This window comes from Vidua chalybeata, chromosome 7 (genome assembly GCF_026979565.1).
Source record: "Vidua chalybeata isolate OUT-0048 chromosome 7, bVidCha1 merged haplotype, whole genome shotgun sequence".
Lineage (NCBI taxonomy): Eukaryota > Metazoa > Chordata > Aves > Passeriformes > Viduidae > Vidua > Vidua chalybeata.
The window spans coordinates 27,686,449-27,708,365 of NC_071536.1; the positions used below are offsets into that span (position 1 = coordinate 27,686,449).

At 44.9% G+C, this 21,917-nt stretch overlaps 1 protein-coding gene across 1 annotated transcript in view; it reads right to left on the minus strand.

Annotated features, from left to right (window-relative positions):
- Positions 1-19,389, minus strand: part of CLASP1 (cytoplasmic linker associated protein 1) — a 170,058-nt gene extending 150,669 nt beyond the window's left edge. Inside the window, exons 1-2 of the mRNA XM_053948460.1 lie at positions 19,244-19,389; positions 7,299-7,773 (exon numbers count right to left, since the gene is read on the minus strand). Of these exons, the coding sequence (XP_053804435.1) occupies positions 7,299-7,493 (195 nt within the window). The 5' untranslated portion in view covers positions 7,494-7,773; positions 19,244-19,389. The remainder of the gene's footprint in view (positions 1-7,298; positions 7,774-19,243) is intronic.
- Positions 19,390-21,917: the final 2,528 nt, after the last annotated feature.

Here is a 21,917-nt window from a genome sequence, read left to right on the forward strand (position 1 = left end):
GGACTGAAACAAAATTGCCATGCCACTATGCATAATCCTGTTACTCTACACTGTACATGAATGATTCAAAATCATCACAAGATCTATCCTAAAACCAAATGTCTTATCCTTATCTGTTCATCTCCAGGAGTTTTCCAATGTTCTTTCTGCAGGCAACTTTCATCTGACATGCAGTCTAAATTTACTCACAGCCAGTTTATACCCATTTGTTCTTGTGCTAACCTTGCCCTTTAAATCTAAGAGTTCTTTCCCATCCCTGACGGTCACCCCTCTGATGTATTTATGGACAGCAGTCATATTCCCTGTAAGCCTTCATACTGTAAACTAAACAAGCCAAACCTCTTAGTGTCCTCTGGTTAGGCAGGCTCTCCAATACCCTAAACACCCTGCTAGCCCTTCCCTGCACCTGTTCCAGCTTGAATTCCTTTCTTGCAGACAGGCAACTAGAACTGTACAACACATGCCACAGAAGGGCCCAGTAAGGCACTCTACAATAGCATTAGTACACCCTTATCCCATGAAAATAAATCCCCAATAATCTGCCTTTTCCACCAATGCATCAGCTGTGACCCTTAGCCTGCAGTGAAGTAATACTCACCAAGGTTTTCTGAGACCTGGCTAACTCTGTTAGACCTCTAATAAACCCTAGTGACAAGACTGAAGTGCTGCAAATGAAACACTACACCAGCATTAAAGGAATAGCTTTATCCTCTCAATTTAGTAACCACAATGGTTCAGTCTGTTGTGTGTTGACCCAGACTCACAGTCCCAAAAAGGAGCCTCTTGGCCTTGCCAATGATGAGGCAGTCACTCTACCAAACACACAAGAGAAAACATATCTAACATAACAAAAACACCCGAACAAATACACACCAAAAAACACCCCCCAAAAAACACACACCAAAAAAATCCATCAAAACCACATGCACACAAAAATTAAAACACTAAACAAAAACAACACAGCAAACAAACAAACAAGAAAAAAAATAGTCCCAGACAACTTTTGTTAGTCCCAGGACTAAAATCCTATGAGAGCTTAATTTGGTCACAAACAAAATCAGGGAATCAAATCTGGACAAGCCAGAGTGATATGCAAGGGAGAGGTTTACTTTTTTCCATTTATTTCTCACCATCCACTATGGGCCACCAAGAGATGGGATATCAAGCTGCCATTTAATTAAAGTTCCATGTAAGTGTTGCAATTAGTCTGCTTTGGTCAAAACAAGAGAGATGGAAAACGGCTGGAGGAGTTTTATTGAATGTGAAACCCTTGGTTGGTTTAAAGCATCTCCTTATGGTTAGTAAGGTTGGTGTGTTGCATACACTTCTGGGACACCTGAGGACTCTGCTCCAGCCTTCAACTACTTCTGAAACGGGTGACCCAAAGGAAATACACTTTGGTTTACGAAAGCTACCTTTCTTCTCAGGGATAGGGCTTTTCCCGCCCCCTCTATTTCATGAATGAGCTTTGGATATTGAGCTCTAAAGCCAGTGAAAAAGAGGTTAGACCTTGAATGTGCCACAAACTTCTGTCCTAATTATTTCAACACACTGTCTCCACTCTGCATGCCCCCTTGGGATCCTGTAGGTTCTCATTATTTGTATTTGATTTGGTAATACCTCGGTAAACAACTGAGAGATACTGTTCTTTGGCACACTCAGGCTCACAAACCTTTTGTTTTATGCAACCAGTAGCACATCCACTTCGTGCATAAAACAACAAGAAAGTATTACTCCTCCACTAGAGTTCTTCACACTACAACCAGAAAAGGACAATACTTCCTGCTACACCAGTCATTATTACCTTTTAAGTATGAAGAAAAAACTACAGGGGAATTCTAAATGCTGACTTGCTAGAGCAGGTAATTTTTCCCCTGCCCTGAATCCAAAGGTCTGAAACTAGCACTGAATTTCATCTATTCCAACTGCTACAATCTTCTATTCTGCACTGCACCCTCTGTGGCACTCCCCACACTGCTGATACAATAGAGGTAAGAGCTGCACCATAATCCAATCAAATTACCATACAGAGCACTTAAGTGCTGGGAAGGCAGGTCCAGCTATTACAGCCAGAGAAAAACAACTGATCAGCTGGACTGGGAATTAACATCAATGCCTACAGGAAACTGGATATCCTGGAGCCAAAACTCTGCTCTTCCATAAGTTTAAGGCAGGAAAACCCACCTATTAGAAGCATGCCAGCACAGAAGCCTAAAAATAAGGACTGGGCACACTCCACAAATGCAGTTCAAATGGAGTGAGTCTTTAGCCCTTCCTAAGGTAACTCTTCTCCCCACAAGGGAAATCAACAACAGCACTTTCTGCCACAGTCCCTTTTGCAATATGGGCATATGCAAGGAATGGGCTGTACTCTCAAGTCCAGATCTCAAGATCACTTTTCCTCCACAGTCCCTTTCTCATGTCTTTTGTACATCAAAATTAATTTAATTCATCTTTTTTAGCAATTTCAGCTTCATGGTAAAGAGGGATAAAAGTAGTAGCTGAACGTATACATTACTGATCTTCATGCACCCCCAGCAGCTCAAAATTCAGCAGCTAACAGCAGCTGCTTGGAAACCCTTTACAAGTCTCTTTTTCTTCCACAGATGGTGAAGTCCTTTCCTCTGTGCATTAAATACTCAACAAAACACACTCACCAAATTATCATATCAACCCATAACCATGCATGATAATTATGTCTTAAATCAAGATTTCTTCTACCGAATTTCAACCAAAATAAACACGGTATAGAGAACAAATGTATGCTTATAGTGAGCAACCATTCATCAGCTTAAGTAACTCTAATGGATGTCACTTTAAACTAAGCCTGCACCATCTGTTCTACCCCTCAATTAGCAAGCAAAAAAAAAAATATTCGATACACAGTTTAAGAAAGCCAGCTAATTTCTGTAAGTTTTATTTCTCTTCAGCTCAGTGAAACATGCTCTTGTAAGGCTTGATATTCAGAAACAGATCCGAATGGAAGGTTGCTTTCTCTCACGTTATTAGGAATTTTGTCAGGGGAAATAAAATATCCATGCAATATTTCACCATATCAAAAAAATGCCTGTTAACATCTTATATTTCACTTTAAAGAGCATGATGTCTCAGTACCAAAATCAGCTGGGAACTAAACAAATCAAATCCAAAGTGCTGCATACATGAACACAAACAAAGCTCAGGACACAGCCTTGCCCTGACAGACTGAGTCTACCAGCACAACGGGAGGCTGTGGATGTGTCCTCAGACCCAGGGGTCTGTTAAACATGTCAGTTCTTAACTCGCCTCTCAGAGGCAAAACCCAGTCCTACAGGCTGCTGGGCACAGAGCCTCACACAGACCTGGCTGCACCGGGACAAAGGGACCATTCCATGCAAGGTGAGATACTTTCCTTGGAAAGCAAACCCTGTGCAGTGAGAGCAGTGCAGTGCCAAAAAAAATCACTACTTGCGGAAGTGCATGAAAAAAATATAAAGCTGCATCCAATTCCTTACTGCAAACCTCCATCCAGTTTCATTTCAAGCTAGCCTCTCCTACCACTCTGCAACAAGTGCAAACACTGAATAGAATCTCTCTTCAATATGTTGGACCCTGACCTGCTTGAAGGCTCTGTCACCACCAATCTCCCTCTTGGATGTTTGTCTAAAAAAACCCTGCAATAACAAGAGCTATTTCCACTGGAAGCCTCAATGCCAACAGCACGGGCAACACATCCCAGGGAAAAACGTGCAAGAGACCGCATCTCCCAATACTGTTGAGAAGCAGGCAAGAGAAGGTCACTGCCAAACACTCTCAGCTCATCTCTTGGAATAGCAGGCTGGTTGAAAACTAAAGATCCTGGACATATTACTTTCCATTACACTTTAATTTACATCACAGTTTGGGTACTGAGAAAGGCTCATCAGCCACAGATGAGCCAGGAGATCCTGCACACTTAACATCCGCATTACTAAATACTGCAGAAGCAGCTCAAAGCGAGATGGCTCACAGGGGATTACTGCTCTCTCCCCTTGCCATAGGATTGTGGAACCTGAGAGGACATGCTGAAGCCTCTGACACTGCTGTGCTGTTTTGCCTCATGTTTTAAGACAGACAGCTCTGTGCAGGCTTTAGTTATTGTTGAGAGATTCAAAGCTCAGCAAAATAACTCCCTTTTATGCTTAGTAGGGGAAGAAAAGGAGTCAAGCAGAACCACCATCCTGAAACAGCACAGACCAAGCAAACAAAGCACAAATGAAGAAACCGACCAGAGGCAGAATTCCTCCTTGGCCTAAAGCATCCTGCAATACCTTCCTGAGCCCAACCTCACTGGTGTAATCCACAACTCCTAGTGCTCACACAAACACAGGCTGTCTTCTCTAAGCAATGTGCTCCAAAGAGGAGTAAGAGCTCTCAAAGGGAATTCATTTTATCACTCTGCACCATTCTTATGTCTTCTACACATCTGTAAGTTCTGCTGAGAAAACTCAAGCCTGCAATGGCTGTTGGGTGCAGTTCAAGCACACTCCTAGCAAGCACAAACATGCAAATGGCTTTGCACTGGACTTCAGTGCCTTGTTTCTTACAATCACTTGTATGTTGCCTTGACTTGAAAAGCATCCTGAACTATAAAAGTGCCTTCGGCACCTAAGGCATCTGTCTGTTACAAAGCAGGAACCAGTGATCAGGTCACAAGATGATTTGTTAAGGAGTTTTAGAGTACCGAGTGCTATCAGAAGCATGTCAGGCCTCACTAAGTTTTACACATGCTATTTGTAACAGACTTGAGACAGCACCAACCAAAGAAAAACATCTCTATCCTCCATCATTCTTTTTTTTCCTGAATCTCTTGAAAAAGAAGACTCCATTGTCTGCAGTCATGGTGCTGAGGTCAAGGACTTCACAAAGTAGTGTCATGAAAAAATAGAAATAATGTACAGAAGAACAACAAAGCCTAAAAAGGTCAATGATGGCCATGACATACACAGATCAGACTTGGATGCCAATGAGGGAGATAGCTTGAGCCCTTCCTGTAAAGCTGCAATTTCATCATCAGTTCAAGCTAATTTTAAGACAAACTAAACTGGTTTGCCTTAGATGCCTCTTTGGTTCACTGTTGTTTCCTCAGTGATAACATATAAGCACAAGTGTTTAGTTAGAGGAGTCCTAGACATGAATCAACTGGATGCTCTCCCAGTATAATGGCTCTTGTTATCCACACTCAGTCTTATTCTGAGAACACACACTTTATTGGTGAAGTGCTAGGAAATTTCAAATCATGCAGATGATCTCAATCTTTGTTTTAAGCTGATTTTTCAAACGAAGAGACTGAGGTGAGAAGAGAAACAGACTACAAATACTTCAGCTTCTTCCACTGTGAGCAGACCACTGCAGTTTAGCTCTCCAGATGGCTATCGTAGGGCAGTGATGCTTAGTCTTTCACTCCTAGAGTTGACACACTAATCCATGAACTGGATCAGATGACACCAGCTCCCCTGTGCTCTCTCACACCAGACAAAGCTCAGCTTCTGAACCCCTATCCCAGAAGCAGTCAGGAAAAAAGACAATAATGCAGATGCAGGCATTAAAACACAAGGAAGAGATTGGCATAAGAGGGTGCACTAAGCCTTGGCTGGATCCTGAAGCAGACTTCACCACATCGCTGACCTTCACATAGCCAGCTTGCCCCACTCAAACGCTTCACATCTCCTATTATACTCATTCACTGAGAAAACACCCTCCAGACATCTGAGACATGTCTCTGTTATGCTTACTAGAACTTATTAATCAAATGCTATCTACAGAACACACACATTAAAGAACAGCCAGCTCAGCAGCATGAGTTCTGGAACAGAGTCACTGCACTACAGAAGTGCCACAAGTTTGTTACCAGAAAATGAATACCTCAGATCATTTTAAGCATGTAGTTCAACAGACAAAAGATTGGGAAGACAAGCAAGTTATCTGAATAGAAATTCTGCAAACCAAGTGTGATACTGGGATTGCAAATCAATGCACAGCTCTATGATCCATACCACTTAATGAAATCCATACAAATAGCACATTTTGTAATAATTTCAATTTTACTGTGCTTGGGTTACTCTTTCACTGAGAATCATGGAAGTTTGTAAGAGAAAGCCAGTTAGCAAGAAAAGGGGCAATAAGAATATGTAATACTCTCACAAAATTATTTGTACACTGCTTGTTCGTAACAGCAAGCTAAATATTTCTTCATGTGATCCACCAGAATGGATTCTCTACTGAGACCATATTAGCTTTGGTGGTTTGTTGATAGTGGTTTTAGTGTTTGGGTTTTTTTTTCCCCTGCATGCCAAACAGCTTCTACAACAGCTGCTTGTTGACAAAAATGAAAAGAAAGAAATGCAGTTGTGCAGAACACTCTGCAATGTCACAACCATGTCCCAATCAAAATTTCTGTTTAAAATAATTTTAATGGAGTATGCTGAGCTCCAGAGCACTTACAACCTATACAGCCAGTCCCTCCTTCACTTCTACAGGTGTGAACTCCAGTAAAACCCCCATCTTTAGGCCCAGCTATGTAGGAACTCTGAGATTCCCCACCACTTATCAAAAAGGAACATTATTACATCCCATACAATAGCTTCAGTACTTTTTTAGACTTTTCAGAGAGCCTCATGAACAGACCAGGACAAGAATTTTCCAAGTCACAGCTGAGAATCCCTCTCCACTCCCACAGTACCTGGCTGTGGTAGGACTTCCTCATTAAACCTGAAGGGAAATGAAGTACCATGGCAGGGATAACAAGGCAGTGGAGTTCCAGGTCCTACCAACTCATCTCAACATTATCAAATTCGACAGAGGACACATACACACATTATCTTTTTTTGAGCTAAGTACAATTGATCTACTATGTTGCCCACAGAAAACAGCAAAAGTCTAGCAAGATTTAATGACAGTGAAAACAAATGCAGTTTATGTATGCTTTTTTCAGTTTCATAAACCTTTTAGCATGGCAGGAAATCATGAACACTGCTAAACTACTGGGATGATCAAAGCATGCCACCAGCCAACAAAGTACACAAAGAAACCAGGATATCACAAACTATGAACACCAAATGTAAATCCACTTGTGCTTAAAACACCATTCACTGAATTTTTACTGCCTTGAGCCCTCAATATCATAGCAGCTATCAACCACAACAATCAGTGATTCAGTCTAAATACCAGCTTACAGAACAGTATTATAGAATGTCTACTATACAGCTTTCATTCAAATCAAGTAGCATTTGACATCGAAACTTCTGACAGTAATCACATTCCACATGACAAAGTCTTACCTTATAATTGCTGGAATTTACCCAAGAAGTGGCCAGTCCATCAACCATTTTATCCAGCATAGTCTGATCATGTTCAAGATCAGCTGACTTCTGTTTATCTGAGAAATAATCTATCAATTCCTGGCCAACCTGAAGTCTTTTTCCAACATCCTTCTGCAGCACCTGTGCTAAGCAGTACTCCATACTGGGCTCCATAGTGTCTCAGAAATACAGCAGCAGCCAGAAAGCCAGAGGGCAGCAGGGCCAAAAACTCCCTCTACAAATGTACGCAGGAGGTCGCCTCTTTCTTCTATGAAGGTTACTGAGGGCCTGGGTTTCAAAGATGCAATTCTGAGAATGGCAACAATGCACCATGTGTGTGTGGACAGCAGCTGGCAGGATATTAAAAGTCCAATTTAAATAACTAGTAATAGATGAAGCAATGAGCAGTGCTGTACAGTTGAGTCTGCAATAAATCCCAATTCAGCAGTCCATTCTGAAAGAAATGAAAAAGAACAGTATTATAGTTTAAATTAAGACTGGAGGGAAAAAAAAAAGATCGAAAGCATGTCACAAAATAGGTTATTCACATACAGCTGTGAAGCTGTGTAAGTCAGATATGAGCAGCATTGGTCTATTTTAAGGAATCAAACAAGGTAGGTCAGGACAAAAACCTTATTCTTTACAACAACAGTTATCCATCAGTTCCCTGGAAGTTTTAGTGACAGACAGTAAATTTGTGGGTTAAAGTAACAGCTGATTAATAATCAGTATTATAGCAACTGCCACCATCCACCCAAAAAGGTGGAGACAAAATCCTTAAGCAGGTCACCAGGAAAGCCAATCTACTTTAAGTGAAAGCAGGAAGAGGTCTGGATCCTGTTTTGACTGTTGGCCTTCAGCAATCAATGTCATCAGCTGGTCAGCAAGATAAAGCACTAACACAGGGCTCCAGGAATGCAAAATGATCAGTTTTCAAAAACTAGGTGCTCAAGCTGTTTCCAGGCTGAATTCTGTTACATCCCAACTACACCTGCCCAGGAAACAGCACTCACAGGCACACTCTAAATGCAGTTCTGACAACCAAGGCCACACACAAGAAAGGTCAGGCCAAACTTTGCTGTCACTCCGAGGCACAGCATCACCTCAGAAGTGTTCAGCTTATGCAAAAAAAAAAAAAGAAAAGAAAAAATTTACTGTATGTTTGGGCTCTGTTTATGTTCTTGAAACCTAGGAACCTAGGAACTCTCCTGTCTTCTTCATTAGGGATTCTTTTTGTTCCTCCATGTGCAGCTAAATTAATCCCTCCAGGCAGCCAGGGATGAGACTAAGGGCCTGTCCTCCACCTTCCCACAGACCAAGGTTCCTGGCATCACCACAGTGCTTCCTGAAGCACTTCCTCATCACAGGTTAGCTCTTTTAGGATGTGGGTGATAAGAACCCAGGGTGTCTTTGTTTCCTGGCTAATAATATCCAAAGCTAGAAATCTGCCCTACTTTTTCCACCAACATGAGGAAAGCAGGTCAAGCTCAGAGTAAGGGAAGAGGTTGTGCAGCGGACACCTGGTTCAATAAACAACTGGAAGGAAGCTGGAAGGAGGCACAAGTTCGCTAATTGGAAGCACTGGGGCAGCAAATAAATACCTTCTGTTTGAGCAAATAAGGCCTTCACAAAGGTCTTAATAAGGCAAAGCGAACCTGACAGCAGATGAGATGCACACAAGGACCCCAGCCTGGATACAAAAGGACCCTTTGCACAGCAGACAATTCAGTTCATTACCTCAGCCCATCTTTCCTGGCCACATCTAACCACCACCAAGCACATCATCTCGATTCAGCTCCGAGGGCCCAAGCTTCCCTAACCCTGCAAACATTGCCACACATGTCCCAGCTTCCCACATTGGTTGTGCAGGAGTCACCAGAGTGCAGGTCCCTCCATTCCAGGCAGTGAATTCAAATCCCTGCTGGCTGATGGGCATCAAACTAGTTAAGTAAACCAATGGATTCACCTCAACCAACTGCCAGGCAAATCCTACCCTCAGCCAGAAGGGATTGCTCATGTTTGTACACTAAGCTCCCTCCTTGTCAGCAAAACCTCATCCCCAGAGCAGCAAGGAAGCCTTGGCTGCTACTGCACACACAGCACCTCAAGCTTTGAGTTAGTGCTGTGACAGATTACTGCTTGTGACCCCTACCCCAGTCTAAACCATCTCAAGGACTCACAAAACTCCCACCATTTTGTTTCAAGTCACTTCAGGAGGGATTTGATTTTGAATTCTAAGACTGTCAACATCCCCTCCAATCAGTACTCTTAACACCTTTTTTTCTTTCTAAAACAAAGTTCCAAACTAGAAGCTTTGCCTTTTTTACTGCAGTTCCTACTGATGCTACAGTTTCTCACTTGGTCAATTTAGCACCAAATCTGAAAGAAGCACCCTGAGCTTTCCCATCCTCAATCAAAAATGGTTCATGACCTGGCACTCACTCCCATGGCAGCACAGGCACAAAACGAGAGCCACCTCCACAACTGTACAAGCTCAGCAGATGCTTTCATTCAGGTCTCCCTATCTGCAGCTTTGAATACCAGCCCCTGCCCTGCCCTCTAGCACAGGCTGATCTTGCTCTTTGCTGCAGACACTCCACTTAAGGGAGACAGTCTTACACACAGCAGTGTCTAAATATCCAGTGGATGGATTTTCACATAGCAAGGAAGCATTTCACTGGACACCTCGCTAGCACAGAGCTACTGGAGAAGGGACGGGGAACTGGTATTAAACTGCTACCACATTCTAGCTGAAACCCTTCAAGTTAGCTGGGCAGTTTGTCTCTGGACTCCAGAAGCTGCACACATGTTCAAAAGGGGACTCTTCTGTTAAACTGGATAGATAGTGAAGAAAGTCTAACTGCTTTTAAAATGGAAATTTAGAACTTGCTTAAACTTGAAAATTCAGATTACAGAAGGGTGTAAATGAGTGGTAGTTACCACAGAATAGCCATTTTTTATTAACATCACACAGAGGCATGTCCCAGCATGTCCAGAAACAATAAGCTGGCCATACTGCCATGAGAAATGAGCATTCAAAGTTTCAGGTTTGTCTTCTATGTGGTTTTCATTAAAGAGTTTATAAGTCTCTGCCTACAAGCACAGAAACAACCTTTAAAGCAAACTAACGCAAATAAATTTCTCTCCACTTTCCTTGCTTTTTAAACACATGAAGGAAAGCATAGGATAAAAATCATGGTGCACTATAGAAGAACAAATTTGTGTCACAACCTTGAGGACTGTAGTCTAAAGAAGATCCTCTATACATTATGGCACCACTATATGGGGAAGAATAGCCAGAAACATCCTTGAATCCTGGGGAAAACAGTAATAGGAAGCCAAGAGGAAAAGCTCAATGTGGCTTGCATCTACCAGTTAACAGGTGTTTAAGTAGCACTTCTCTAAAAAAAAAAAAAGCTATCCTACACATGTTAGGAAGTCTGTTGACTCCCCTCTTCCCAAAAGGAGGAAGTGGAAAAAACACCACCTGAGAAAAACAAGACCCATGCTGACAAAAAAACTAACCTGCCAGACAATGAAGCATATGGCTGCTGCATCCCATCAAGTCTGCAATCATCTGGGCAGATGCTCCCCATATAGGTTTTGAAAAACACAAAGCCACAGTTCTCAGCCCCAGTGGTCTGCTTCTTCTGTTCCTGGACTTTTCGGGTAGCCAGTGTTACAAGACATAAACAACTTTGGACGGGGATGTTGAGTACAACCTCTTCCCACAGAAGAACAGTCATGCAGAACTCAAAATTAATAACTCAGTGGCACAGGTCCTGTGTTTGGAGCTCCTCCAAGTTTTGAGAAGGGTTGCCAGTATAAGCTCCAGAGCAAGGGTTTTCTCCAATCCTCCCAAGCCTTGTAGTCTGCCCTTGAAGAGACAGGCTAGGCTCAACTCGTAGACAAAATAATCCAAGAGAAAAAGCTACCCCAGTTCTGTCATTGAAAAAAAGTTCTTTGTTTCACTAATCAGCCATCAAAACTGTGTGCTTCACAAAACCCAAATTTTCCATCAACAGCTATCTAGCAGAAAGCCACTATACAAAGGTTTATGTTTAATGCCACCTTGGAGCACAAAATTATGAATTTGAAGGGGAAAGCTGACAGAGTAAACAGCCCAAAGTTACTCAGCTTAGATACTACCACCATAACAGCATAAAAGCTGATATAATTCACAGTAAAGCAACTGGCTCAACACATAGAATTAATCCAAAATTAATTAAGTGGCACTATTAAACTGGGTACCTAAGTCAATGAATTTCTTTTGGCACTTAGGAGAACACCTCAGACTGAGTGAAAGTGCATAAATCGCAATTCTCAAGTAAGATTTTATCTTAGGATAACTTCACAGGAAATTTTGAATCTTCTTCCTCTTGCAAGGAAAGGAACCTGAAGCACATAAAAATGCACTATTACTCTCTTGATGTCCTGCCTCTCCTTGGGAGTTCTTACAATATAAGTATTTGATTTTAAAAATTATGCTCTACTCTTCTGCTCTAGACATCAGGTTATCATCTTTGTCATGTTTCACTGTCATCTTCATTTGCTGAAAAGTCAATGCAGTCCATAACTTCCCTAGACAACTGCTCCAGACTCAAGCATGCAGAGACAAGCCTCTTGCTGCCACTCACAATCACTAGAGGCAAGAGCCAGCACCACTCAATAACCAGTCATCTTCCTGAAGGTATCTCTCAACTTCCAGCCATTGAGCCTAATTTGTAACCAACTTGTAAACACGACCACACTCCTTTGGTGCCTTTTTTTTGTATATGTGGTTAGCTGTAGCCCAACATCTGCAGAAATAACACAGCAACACAATAGTACCAACAAGTGTCCTTCTTCACAAGTCTCAGGACCTAATTGCACAGTCACTTCAGTTTAAAATTAGTTTAAGATATATTTGACAGACATCTGTCAACAAACCTAACTCTGATCCTTGAGCAGATCTCCACCCTAGCCAAAAAAAGCAATTTTTTCAAATATAAAAGCAACCAGGCATCCAACCTGCAGTAGTTCACCACTTCTGCAAGGTGGGCAGTGTAAACACATAACTAACTTGGTTTGCCAGCCAAGCCCCCTTGGGCAGGAAATTCAGAGCACTTAGAACAGCACGTGGAAACCATGTCCTGCAAAGACTAAGTGGAGCTCTCATCGGCAAGGCAGTGTCAAATTGCAGCTCTGCAGGGTGGAAGTTCCCAGCCCTCTGTCCGCTTCTCTATTTTTGCTTCCACCAGAACAGCTATACCCTCCCCAGAGGGGACTCATGTCAGACCTCTACAAAGTATTACAGTCACCAAGCACTCAATCAAACCTACTCTTCCCTCGGGTCTGCAAGCAGCCATTACCAAAGCAGCTCAAAGCGTTCCTACTCCTTCAAACTCTGAGAGAAGGAGGTGGCAAGTACAACACCAAGTGTCCTACTTGAAGAAGAAAGCAACATTTTTCTGGAGCCAAAGGGAGTTTGTACGAAACACCCACCAAGCAACTGACAGATGGGCTCTCCCTATTGTTCACCTGTATCCATAAGCAGGTAATAATGTTTCTTTAGTGACAGGGAATATTACACAACACTGTGATTGTTTTAAATCAGTAATTAGTGTTGCCCTGTACTTGAGCCTCCTCCTAATCCAAAGATGGTATCTTAGATTTCCAGACTGACAACTCATGCTTTTCTAATTAGCTGGTGGGACAGCCCTGTGCTTATCTCCCTGTACCAAGTGTCTCTGGTGGCACTTGATGCGCTCCTTCCACGCCCCATCCAGTAAATTTTAACTGTCCTCAGACAGTGCCAGTGCCACCACTTCTCAGTCCAACCTTGCTGATAAGCAAAGCACTGCCTAGACGGATGCAGTTTCTTTTCCAGAAAGTCTTCAAAGGAGGGTTTCTTCATCTTCCCACAGTGCCAGCTGCACTAAAGCAGTGTAAAACTCTACTGCTGCAGGCAGTTCATCCTTAGAAGAGCCAGGTCTGGCTGAAGGCTTGCTAGGACTCTGCTAAATACTGGCTGGTTTTCAAACTTGCCTGGAGTCTGTTAAGGGGCTCATCTTCACAAGTACAGACAGTGACCAACCTGCAGCAGGGCACAACTCCACTGCCATCAGGAAAGCTGAAGCAGATTTCTAGAATGAAGACAGCTGAAAGATTTCCAGGGCTTAAGCTAACCATGGCCTTCTCCCCCATACACAAACCTTCTAGGCCAGATGCTGGCTGTGAAAGTTCCATTACCTAGCTTGGGTAAGATGAGAGATAAGCTTCAGATAACAGAAATTCTTATGCCTCTACTAAAGATTTACACTGATGCCTGGGTAACTGAACACCTCACACAGAGCTACCAATTTCAGCAATGCAACAATCTTCCAAAAAATCTCCTCAGTAATGAAGCTGCAGCAAATCAAGACAACTCACAGGTCACCTCAATGTGACTCCAATACCCTACACTAATGAAACCACTTTGCAGAGTGGGAGTAACCCTTGCAGAGTAGGGTAGAAAATGAGATGAGCTTTAACATCTTTTGTTTTCCTAATACAACCCCTCCCTAAAATTCATTTGGTTTTAACTTTGTCTGAGACAAGGACAAGTCTAAAATGAGCTTTCAAGGTCTCCTTCCTTTTTAACAGTTCAAGTGCCAAGACACAGCTCAAAATCCTACAATGGCAGGAGCTGCTCTCCGTGGACTCCCTCTTGCAGACATCTCAGTTCATGGCTCCAAGGAAATGTACAAGCAACTCACTAGGGGCCTATGGGACCAGTGGGGGGGGGGGGGGAACTATCATCATGACAATTCTGTGAATAGTTCTCGAGTTTTGAGTTTATATGTAATAAAATATCCTCCCTGTCCCTTACTCTAGAGATCTAACCTTATCTCAGAGCCTGCAGCCCTGACACTGTGGGACAGTGGCACACAAACCATACAGCACAGGCTCTATGACTTCCAGCTTGGCTCTGCAAGGTGCCCTAGCCACGGGTGCACAAGGTTCCCCCCAGGGGGCTGTCTGGCATCCCAGAAGAATGAAAGTGTCATCAGCCCCCTTTCTACAGCAACTAGGAGAGCAGGACAGAATTTTCCAGTCACATCCTAACCTTCTCCTCCACAATCCAGCAGCAACATTGGATCATCTGGAAAAAACAAGGGAAGAATAGACTTTCACCTGTAGCCTTGAGGGTAAATTGCTTAGCAAGGTTTGGAAATAAAATGCTACTGAGAATTAGAACAGTGACCCATCATCACTTGCAGTTTACTGGCACAACAAGTGGCTTCAAAGAACATCTGAATCTTGTAGTTTCTCTTTGCATTGTGATTGATTAAGTCCCTCAGGCTAAGATTACTAATTTAGGCAGTCCTGAAGATGGAAAGCATCCACTTTGTGTACACCACTTGAAGAAAAAAGTAGTATAATACCACCTTCCTATTTTACAGGCAGGTATGGGGTAGGAATTCAGTGCCTTTCCCAGAGTCACTCTAAAGTAAGTCTCCAGTGGCAGTGGTAACTGAGGGTAAGATAACACCTTGGGAAAAGAGAAAACCAATACCATCACATGCTGGTATAAGATCTAAATAACTGAATTTTAAAGAGAGCAGTGGGTTTGACATAAATTTCTTACTCCAGTCCTCCAGGACCTTGCTATTCCTATTGATACATAACTGGCTAGTGACACAGAAGTCAGTTTTTGTGCGAAAGTCCAAGCCAGAACTACCCCGGAAGGAAGCACTTGAGAGACAAGTGCTTATAGTAAAATGACAGGTTGGAACAGGAAAATAATACAGAGATCAAACCCTGGGTGCAAGCCCTCAAGGGACACTGGCTGTGGGGTGCAACAGCAGCAGTTTGCAAGTCAACAGTTTTAGGAAAAGGTTATTTTCTTGGTCTCTTTCAGGCTTCCCAGCTAATATCCATCTCTCTTCCATAATTCCAAGCACAAGTTTTTTGCACGGCAAAACAGGGGTCTTTGCCTATCCCTGTTCTCCAGGGCTGCCATGGAAACTCCTGGCCAAAGAGAGGAGAACTCAGCAGCAGCAGGATTTCAACTGCTGCTGGGCTGGGGTGGGGGGGTGTAGAAGCCAGCACCTAGAATCAGTTCACCTCCAGGAGGGGAAGGAGGGTTACCCTCTACACTCAGGCATAAGCAGATTCTGCTCAGCCTGGCACTTGCAACTGCACAGAAGTGGACAGCCAAAGAAATCCCTCAGCACAGACTGCAGGGGAGTGCAGAAAGCCACCATGACACTTTAAGGTATATAAAACACTGGGTGGAGGAAACACAGGACAAGGACGAGCAGAAGGAGGTTTTATTTGACAGTACCATGAATTGGGCTGAACCCCAGTAACAGTTAAGGGAACTTCTGGGCACAGAAACCACCTGCATGTAACAGGCAGAGACACACCTGCAATTCCTCCCTTCTGCTCAGCAGCACTTTGAAACACCTGTCAAAAATTGACTTTATTTTTATCAGATCTCTGCCTCAGCAAATGTTGGTTCAATTTGGCTTTCTGAAATATCTTGGAATCTGAAGTATCTACATGCAAATGTAAAGAAAGGGCCGCAGACTAAACCTGAAATACTGAAACACTGCATCAGGAACTGGCCTGGTTAGGCTGTTTAGTCTGTTATCCTGCTGGCGGTGGAAACAAATTAGAGATTTTTAAATCTTCCCACTCACAATAAACTAATGATGATGACACTTCCCTAATAATTAATTTTGTGGCTCTTGCTTGGCATACTTGTTTCTGGATGCAGAATTGACATATTCCTCCTTGCAGAGCCAAACATGCAGAGATTTGATTAAGAGGCAGAACAGGAAGCCAGATGAAGTCAAACACTAACCATGAACTGAGATCAAATCTCTTGTGGAGCACCTGCAACCTCTCCAACAAAATCCATTTATTGCCCTTGTACAACTTGAACAGTTACAACTCCATCCAGTTCATTTGGGTTTTATGGTGTGGCCTTTTTTCCAGGTGTAAGAGTGCTAATGCTCCCAAAGAGAGGAGAAAGTGAACTCTCCCATGTATGACAGAACCAGACACCAGTGCAGTGCAGAATGCCAAGGAACATGTACGTGCTCAGCTCCTCAGCATCCCACTGTGCAAAGCTCATAAACAGCTCACATCATGCTTTTACATAGCTTTGGGAACTGGTAACAGGTTGGTCCAATGGACAAGATCCGAACCACTGAATGAGCTCTAAAGAAACACATAATGCAAGCTTCAACACTGTAGAGTGTGATGGAAATGGAACAACTGAGCAAAGCACAACATGAGGTGGACACCATCAAACAGTGAGGTAAAGCTAAAGCTGCACATCACTGTCACATCAGCCTTCATCAAGGAAAAAAACAGTCAGACTGCTTAGAGTTTACTCAAGTTGCAGTCTGAAGAAATTAATAGACATGGACAGTCTATTTTATTTGCTCAGGTGATAGACCTTTCTATCCTTGCCAGCATTTTCTCCACTGCACTGGCAATCACTGCTCCAAGGTGTGCTGGCGCTGTCAGAATCCAGGAGAAGCTTCAATTACAACCGCCAGCCAAGGAGGCACAAACAGCAGCAAGCCCCATCCAGGCATGCCAACAAGATTTCCAGCCCTAGTCTAGGCAAGGCTTGAGATAATGAAACACTCAGGGTGACACATGAGCCTGATCCAAAGTCATCTGAGGTCAGAAGAGACCTGTAATGGCAGTCCACAAGCTTCAAAGCCACATTACTCTCACAGAAATCCAGGTGTATGTTGAAATTGTGAGGTACATGCAGGAAAGGAAGGTCACTACTTTACCCCTCTGAACATTTAATGTCAACCTCTTGAAACATTTTCTGACCTGTTCCTGACACAAAGGTTGTTGAGGGCTCCTCTGTAGAGGCCATCTTGCCCTCATCCTCCTCTGTGATGTTGTAAATCACTACAGAAGTGGCCAGACTTGCTCTCAACTCTCATCCTCTTAACATCCAATTTCCCTGACCAAATTGCCTGATGGATAGAGAAGGATTAATTAATATGGGAGAAACAGAGAAATTTTATTTCAGTTTGACTTTTGCTGTTTAAATATATGGTTTTCTTAACACCTTAACACCTTAATAGATTCAAGATTCCTATAGAACTTCAAAGATGCCTGGAGGACCAACTCATTCAATCAGAGGCACTCTCTCCAGCTGTACTTCTGGGGAACATCACGTGAACTAGAGAAACATTTCCACTTCCAAAATCTGCTGCTCTATCACTTTTAACACAGTTTGTTATCAGCTAAGTGAGCAAGGCTGAAATGTACAATGCCATGGCATTTTTCTTCTTGAAACAGAAAGTTTTTAAGCTACTTGACAAATTCTAAGGACTTCACAGGAATGTCGCAGGCATCAGTATGAAAAAATCTATTTGTGTTGGCAACAGTTAAAAAAAAATTAAGCGAGACTATGAAATACAGAGAGAATTACCCATGGTGATATGTCATTCCTCTGTCCCTCTCCTAACTTCCAAGTCCCACTGACAGGGTTCAACAGAGAAAACAAGCAAATGCTCAACTTTGACAATGCAGCACAAAGGCTTGCTCCACACAGCAAGCTGTGTTGCCACGACAAGGAAGACCCTGAATATGACAGTACTGCAGTTCCACTCTGCACTTGGGTGTAGTCCTTTACTCAAGAGAAAGCTGACTCCTATTGCAAGTTGTCAAACATATCCCTTCTCCAGCTGCAAAATTCTTAAATCTAATTCAGAATTCAACATGGAAACAAATACGTGCACTTCCAACACCTTTCCAAGAGCTATCTAAGCACTACTGATCTAAATGATGGATCAGTGTCTCAAGGTGTCCAGCGACAATATTTTGATTTGTCCTCAACGGTGCCCCGGGAGCATCAAGAGGAGCAAAGAGCAGAGATGCAACTGCTCAAAAGATGCAGAGAAATGAGCTACGCTGTTCAGCAGCAAAGTGGACTAAGACAAATTTGTCTCTGATGCTGGCACAAGTGCTGGGCTGGAGACCACATCCCTGCCCTATTAACACTGGCTTGGCACACGCTACTTTACTTAACCCTAGTCTCCTTTACTAAACACTGACTTATAAAGTAAGTCCCCATGGGGCAGAGAAATCTATTGGTCAGAACAACCCACACACCTGGGGAGCCTCTGTGCTACCTGTAATCCTACCTCAGTTTCCCACATCCTTCTCAAGCTGCTGTGCAGGTATTGGGGAAGGAGGCAACCTTTCCCTTCCTCACCAGTATCTTTAGACATATAACGTTAAAAATACCTTAAGCGGAGCCCACACCGGCCTGTAACGCACAATTACATTTTATTTACTCAGACCCAGTACCTCTCTGAAGCATTTCTGCAGGATTTGTCTAATGACCGACCCACCTCTTCGCACAAACTCACGGTTTTGAACCAAGTTCCATTAAAAATGCTGCCAGAAACAAACGAAGCAGAGCACGGCACGTGCACAAAGGGGCCAAGCACAAGGGCTGAACCCACCCAAACCACACGATGCTTTCGGAGCACAGCAGCCTCAGGCGTTAGCAAAGCCCCGCGCCGCTCGCAGAGCGCGGCGCGGCCGCACCTCTCTCCCTCCGCCGAGCTGGCTGTTCCAGCGGGGACCCTCGCCGGGACCCCCTGCTCTGATGCGGCCCCGGCACCGCCGCTCCCGCACGGCCGGTGCTCGGCGTCCCCGGGGCGGGGGGCCGAGGGGCGGCCCCGCGCCAGGCCCCGGCAGCCCCCGCACCCCCGGTCCCGCCGGACCGCCCTCCCCGAACCGCGCCGCTGGGAGAGCCGGCACCGCGCTCCTCCCGGCCGGTGCCGCGGACGGGTCGGCCCCGCCCCGAACCGCGCTCCCCGCGGTCACCCGGCGGCGGCGGCGGCACCGCACACAAAGCCCCCCGGCCGCGCTTCTCCCCGCGGCCTCCCCCCCCCCCGCGGTGCGGGCGGTACCTGCGGGGCGGGGGCCGGGCGGACGCGCTCCCTTCTCCCTCTCGCGTCTCCCTCCCTCAGTGCCGGCGGCGGCGGCGCCCGCTCCGCTCCATGGCCGCGCGCGCGCCCCGCTGACCACGGGAAGAATGGGGGACCCAGCGCGCACGCGCCGCCCGTGCCCGCCCCGCCCCGCCCCGCGCGCCGGCGCGGCGCCGCCCTGCGGCCGCTGGTACCGCGGTGAGGTCAGCGCGCGCCGTGCGCATGCGCGGGGACCGTTACCGCGCGCCCGGTCGCCATGGCGACCCCGCCCGCCGGGAGCCGGGCCCGGGAGCGCGGACACGCGCGTTCCCGGGAACGCCACTCGTATTCCCGGGAATGCCACTCGCGTTCCCGGGAATGCCGCGGCCCCGCCCCCGCTGACCGGCCCCCAACCACTGCCGCGCCCCCGGCTGCTGCTCCGATCGGGGACAGGCCGAAACGCTTTGAGAGGCGTCCCCCAGGCTGCGCGCGGAGAGCGTGAGGGCTCAGCGCTGCCGCGGGCTGTGACCGCGCACCGCCCTCCTCCGCGGAGCCCCGGGAGGAGCTGCTCCACAGAGCCACCGAGCGCGGCAGCCTGAACGGAGCACAGCGGGACACCTGGTCCGACCTCCCTGCTCCAGCAGGGCCCTCCCAGAGCACATGGCACAGCGTTGTGCCATGACAGCTCTGGAGTCAGGGAAAGTCCACACTGTCTCTGGACAAGCTGTTCCAGTGCGTGGTCACTGCACACTGAAGAAGTTCTTACTCACATTTTCTTCAGGCGGAAATTCCTGTGCATCAGTTTCTGCCCGTTGCCTCTTCTGCTGCTGGGCGCCACAGAGCAGAGCCTGGATCCATCCTCTCGACATCCCCCTTTAGATATTTATACACATGGATGAGGTCCCCTCTGTCATCTCAAGGCTGAACAGCTCCAATTCTCTCAGCCTTTTCTCATAACAGAGATGCTCTAGTCTCTTAATGATTTTTGTTGCCCTCCCACCAGACCCACTCCATGTCTGGTTTTTGCAGCCTTAGTTAAAAAGCTGCATTTAAAAGCAACTACTTCTTTCTCCTCCATGGAAAAATTTGCAGTACCTCCACTCTATAAATGAGGTGAGAATGGGAAATAAATGCCCTGTGCAGAAGCTCTTTACCAACATGTATTTGGCCATTTTGTTCCCTGGGCTCATGACTGCTGTTCTCCTGTTGGTTGTGGGGAATGAACCTCCATGTCCCCTCAAACCACCACTGTCCTCATCCTCTGTGCTGAGGAAGGCAGCTGACCTCCATAACACTGCAGTTCCCAATGAGCACCCAGTCTGAGCCATCATAACGTGGGAGAGCAATATGTGGAACAAAAGATCGATTTTCATTCATAACTTCAATAACGCCCTTCTCCTTGGCTCACAGCTCTGGCACAGCAATGACTTTTGGCAAGCTCCCTCCAAATAATCCAAAATTTTCCAGCTTGTTCTCTTTTGCCATCAAGTTGCAGAGCAATACCTAACTGCTGCTTTGAATGAAGCCATCGGCACAGGCTGACTGTAGTCTGGAACAGGCTGCACAGATGTCAAGAGAAAGCTGGGGACATTAGTGCTTAAAGGATGCCAGGTCTGAGTAAACTGAAAGCAGGTGATTACAAACCAGCTTTAGAAATTACCATGGTTCTCACCCCCAGGCAGTAGCTAATCTCCTGAGAGCCCTAACTGGCTAAGCATGACCCACGGTAGAGACACAGTAGTAGAGCTCTGCTTCAGTACAGCCCATGTGCCCAGTGTTTCCCCTCCCTGGCTGGGCACTTCTGCAAACAGGACTCCTCCAGTGTTTCGCCCTTCTCCTGGTTTGCAGTCTCCCAACAGTAGCTGAGGACAGAGATCATGGGTACATTAACAAAGAACCAATCATTCCACTTCATCTGGATCCGCTGGAACTACAGGCAAAGCTCTCTCAGAGAGTCTTCATAGTTCCTGCTCTGTTCCCAAAATACTTTCACAAAATACCTTACTCATTTTGAGCAAGAAAATGAGATAAAAACTGAATAGTAGTAAGTTAGGTGAATTATGATAAGCAATATTTTGTTTAGTTTTAGTAAGAAATCAATAACTTTGTATCACACATTTATTATTGCGCGTCACACATTTGCTGTGAATTTATTCTCTTCAGTATTACAACTAGGAGGCATTTACTTTGGAAATCTCCCAAAGCTGCCTTCTGATATAATTGTATGTTTGCCCTTTTTTCACAGATTCTTACTTCTGGTGATTCTACATTCACTGGCAGCCTAAAGCTTTGTAAAGAAATGCTGAGAAATGCAGCTGGCATAGGTTAAAGTATTCTTTTTCTCCCTCCTAGGTAACACTTGCACAGAAAATATTAGACTTTTATTCTCTTTTTCGTTGCAAGACTTTGGGGGACAACAACTGCACAAAACCTAGAAGCTTCCTTGTGCAACTGACAGATTGTGGACATGGCCTTTATGCATCTTCTTCACATTTTTATTTTAAAGCAGGTAAAGTCTGTGCATAAATAAATTTGTCACATAATCAGCTCTAATATTTGGAATTTTTTTTCCTGTTACTACATGACTGTTTCCTTGTTCCCCACAGAGACTCTTAGAACAGTTTATGCCTATATTCAAGACATTGTTCCATGAGCAGCAGCACTAATGATGCCTAGT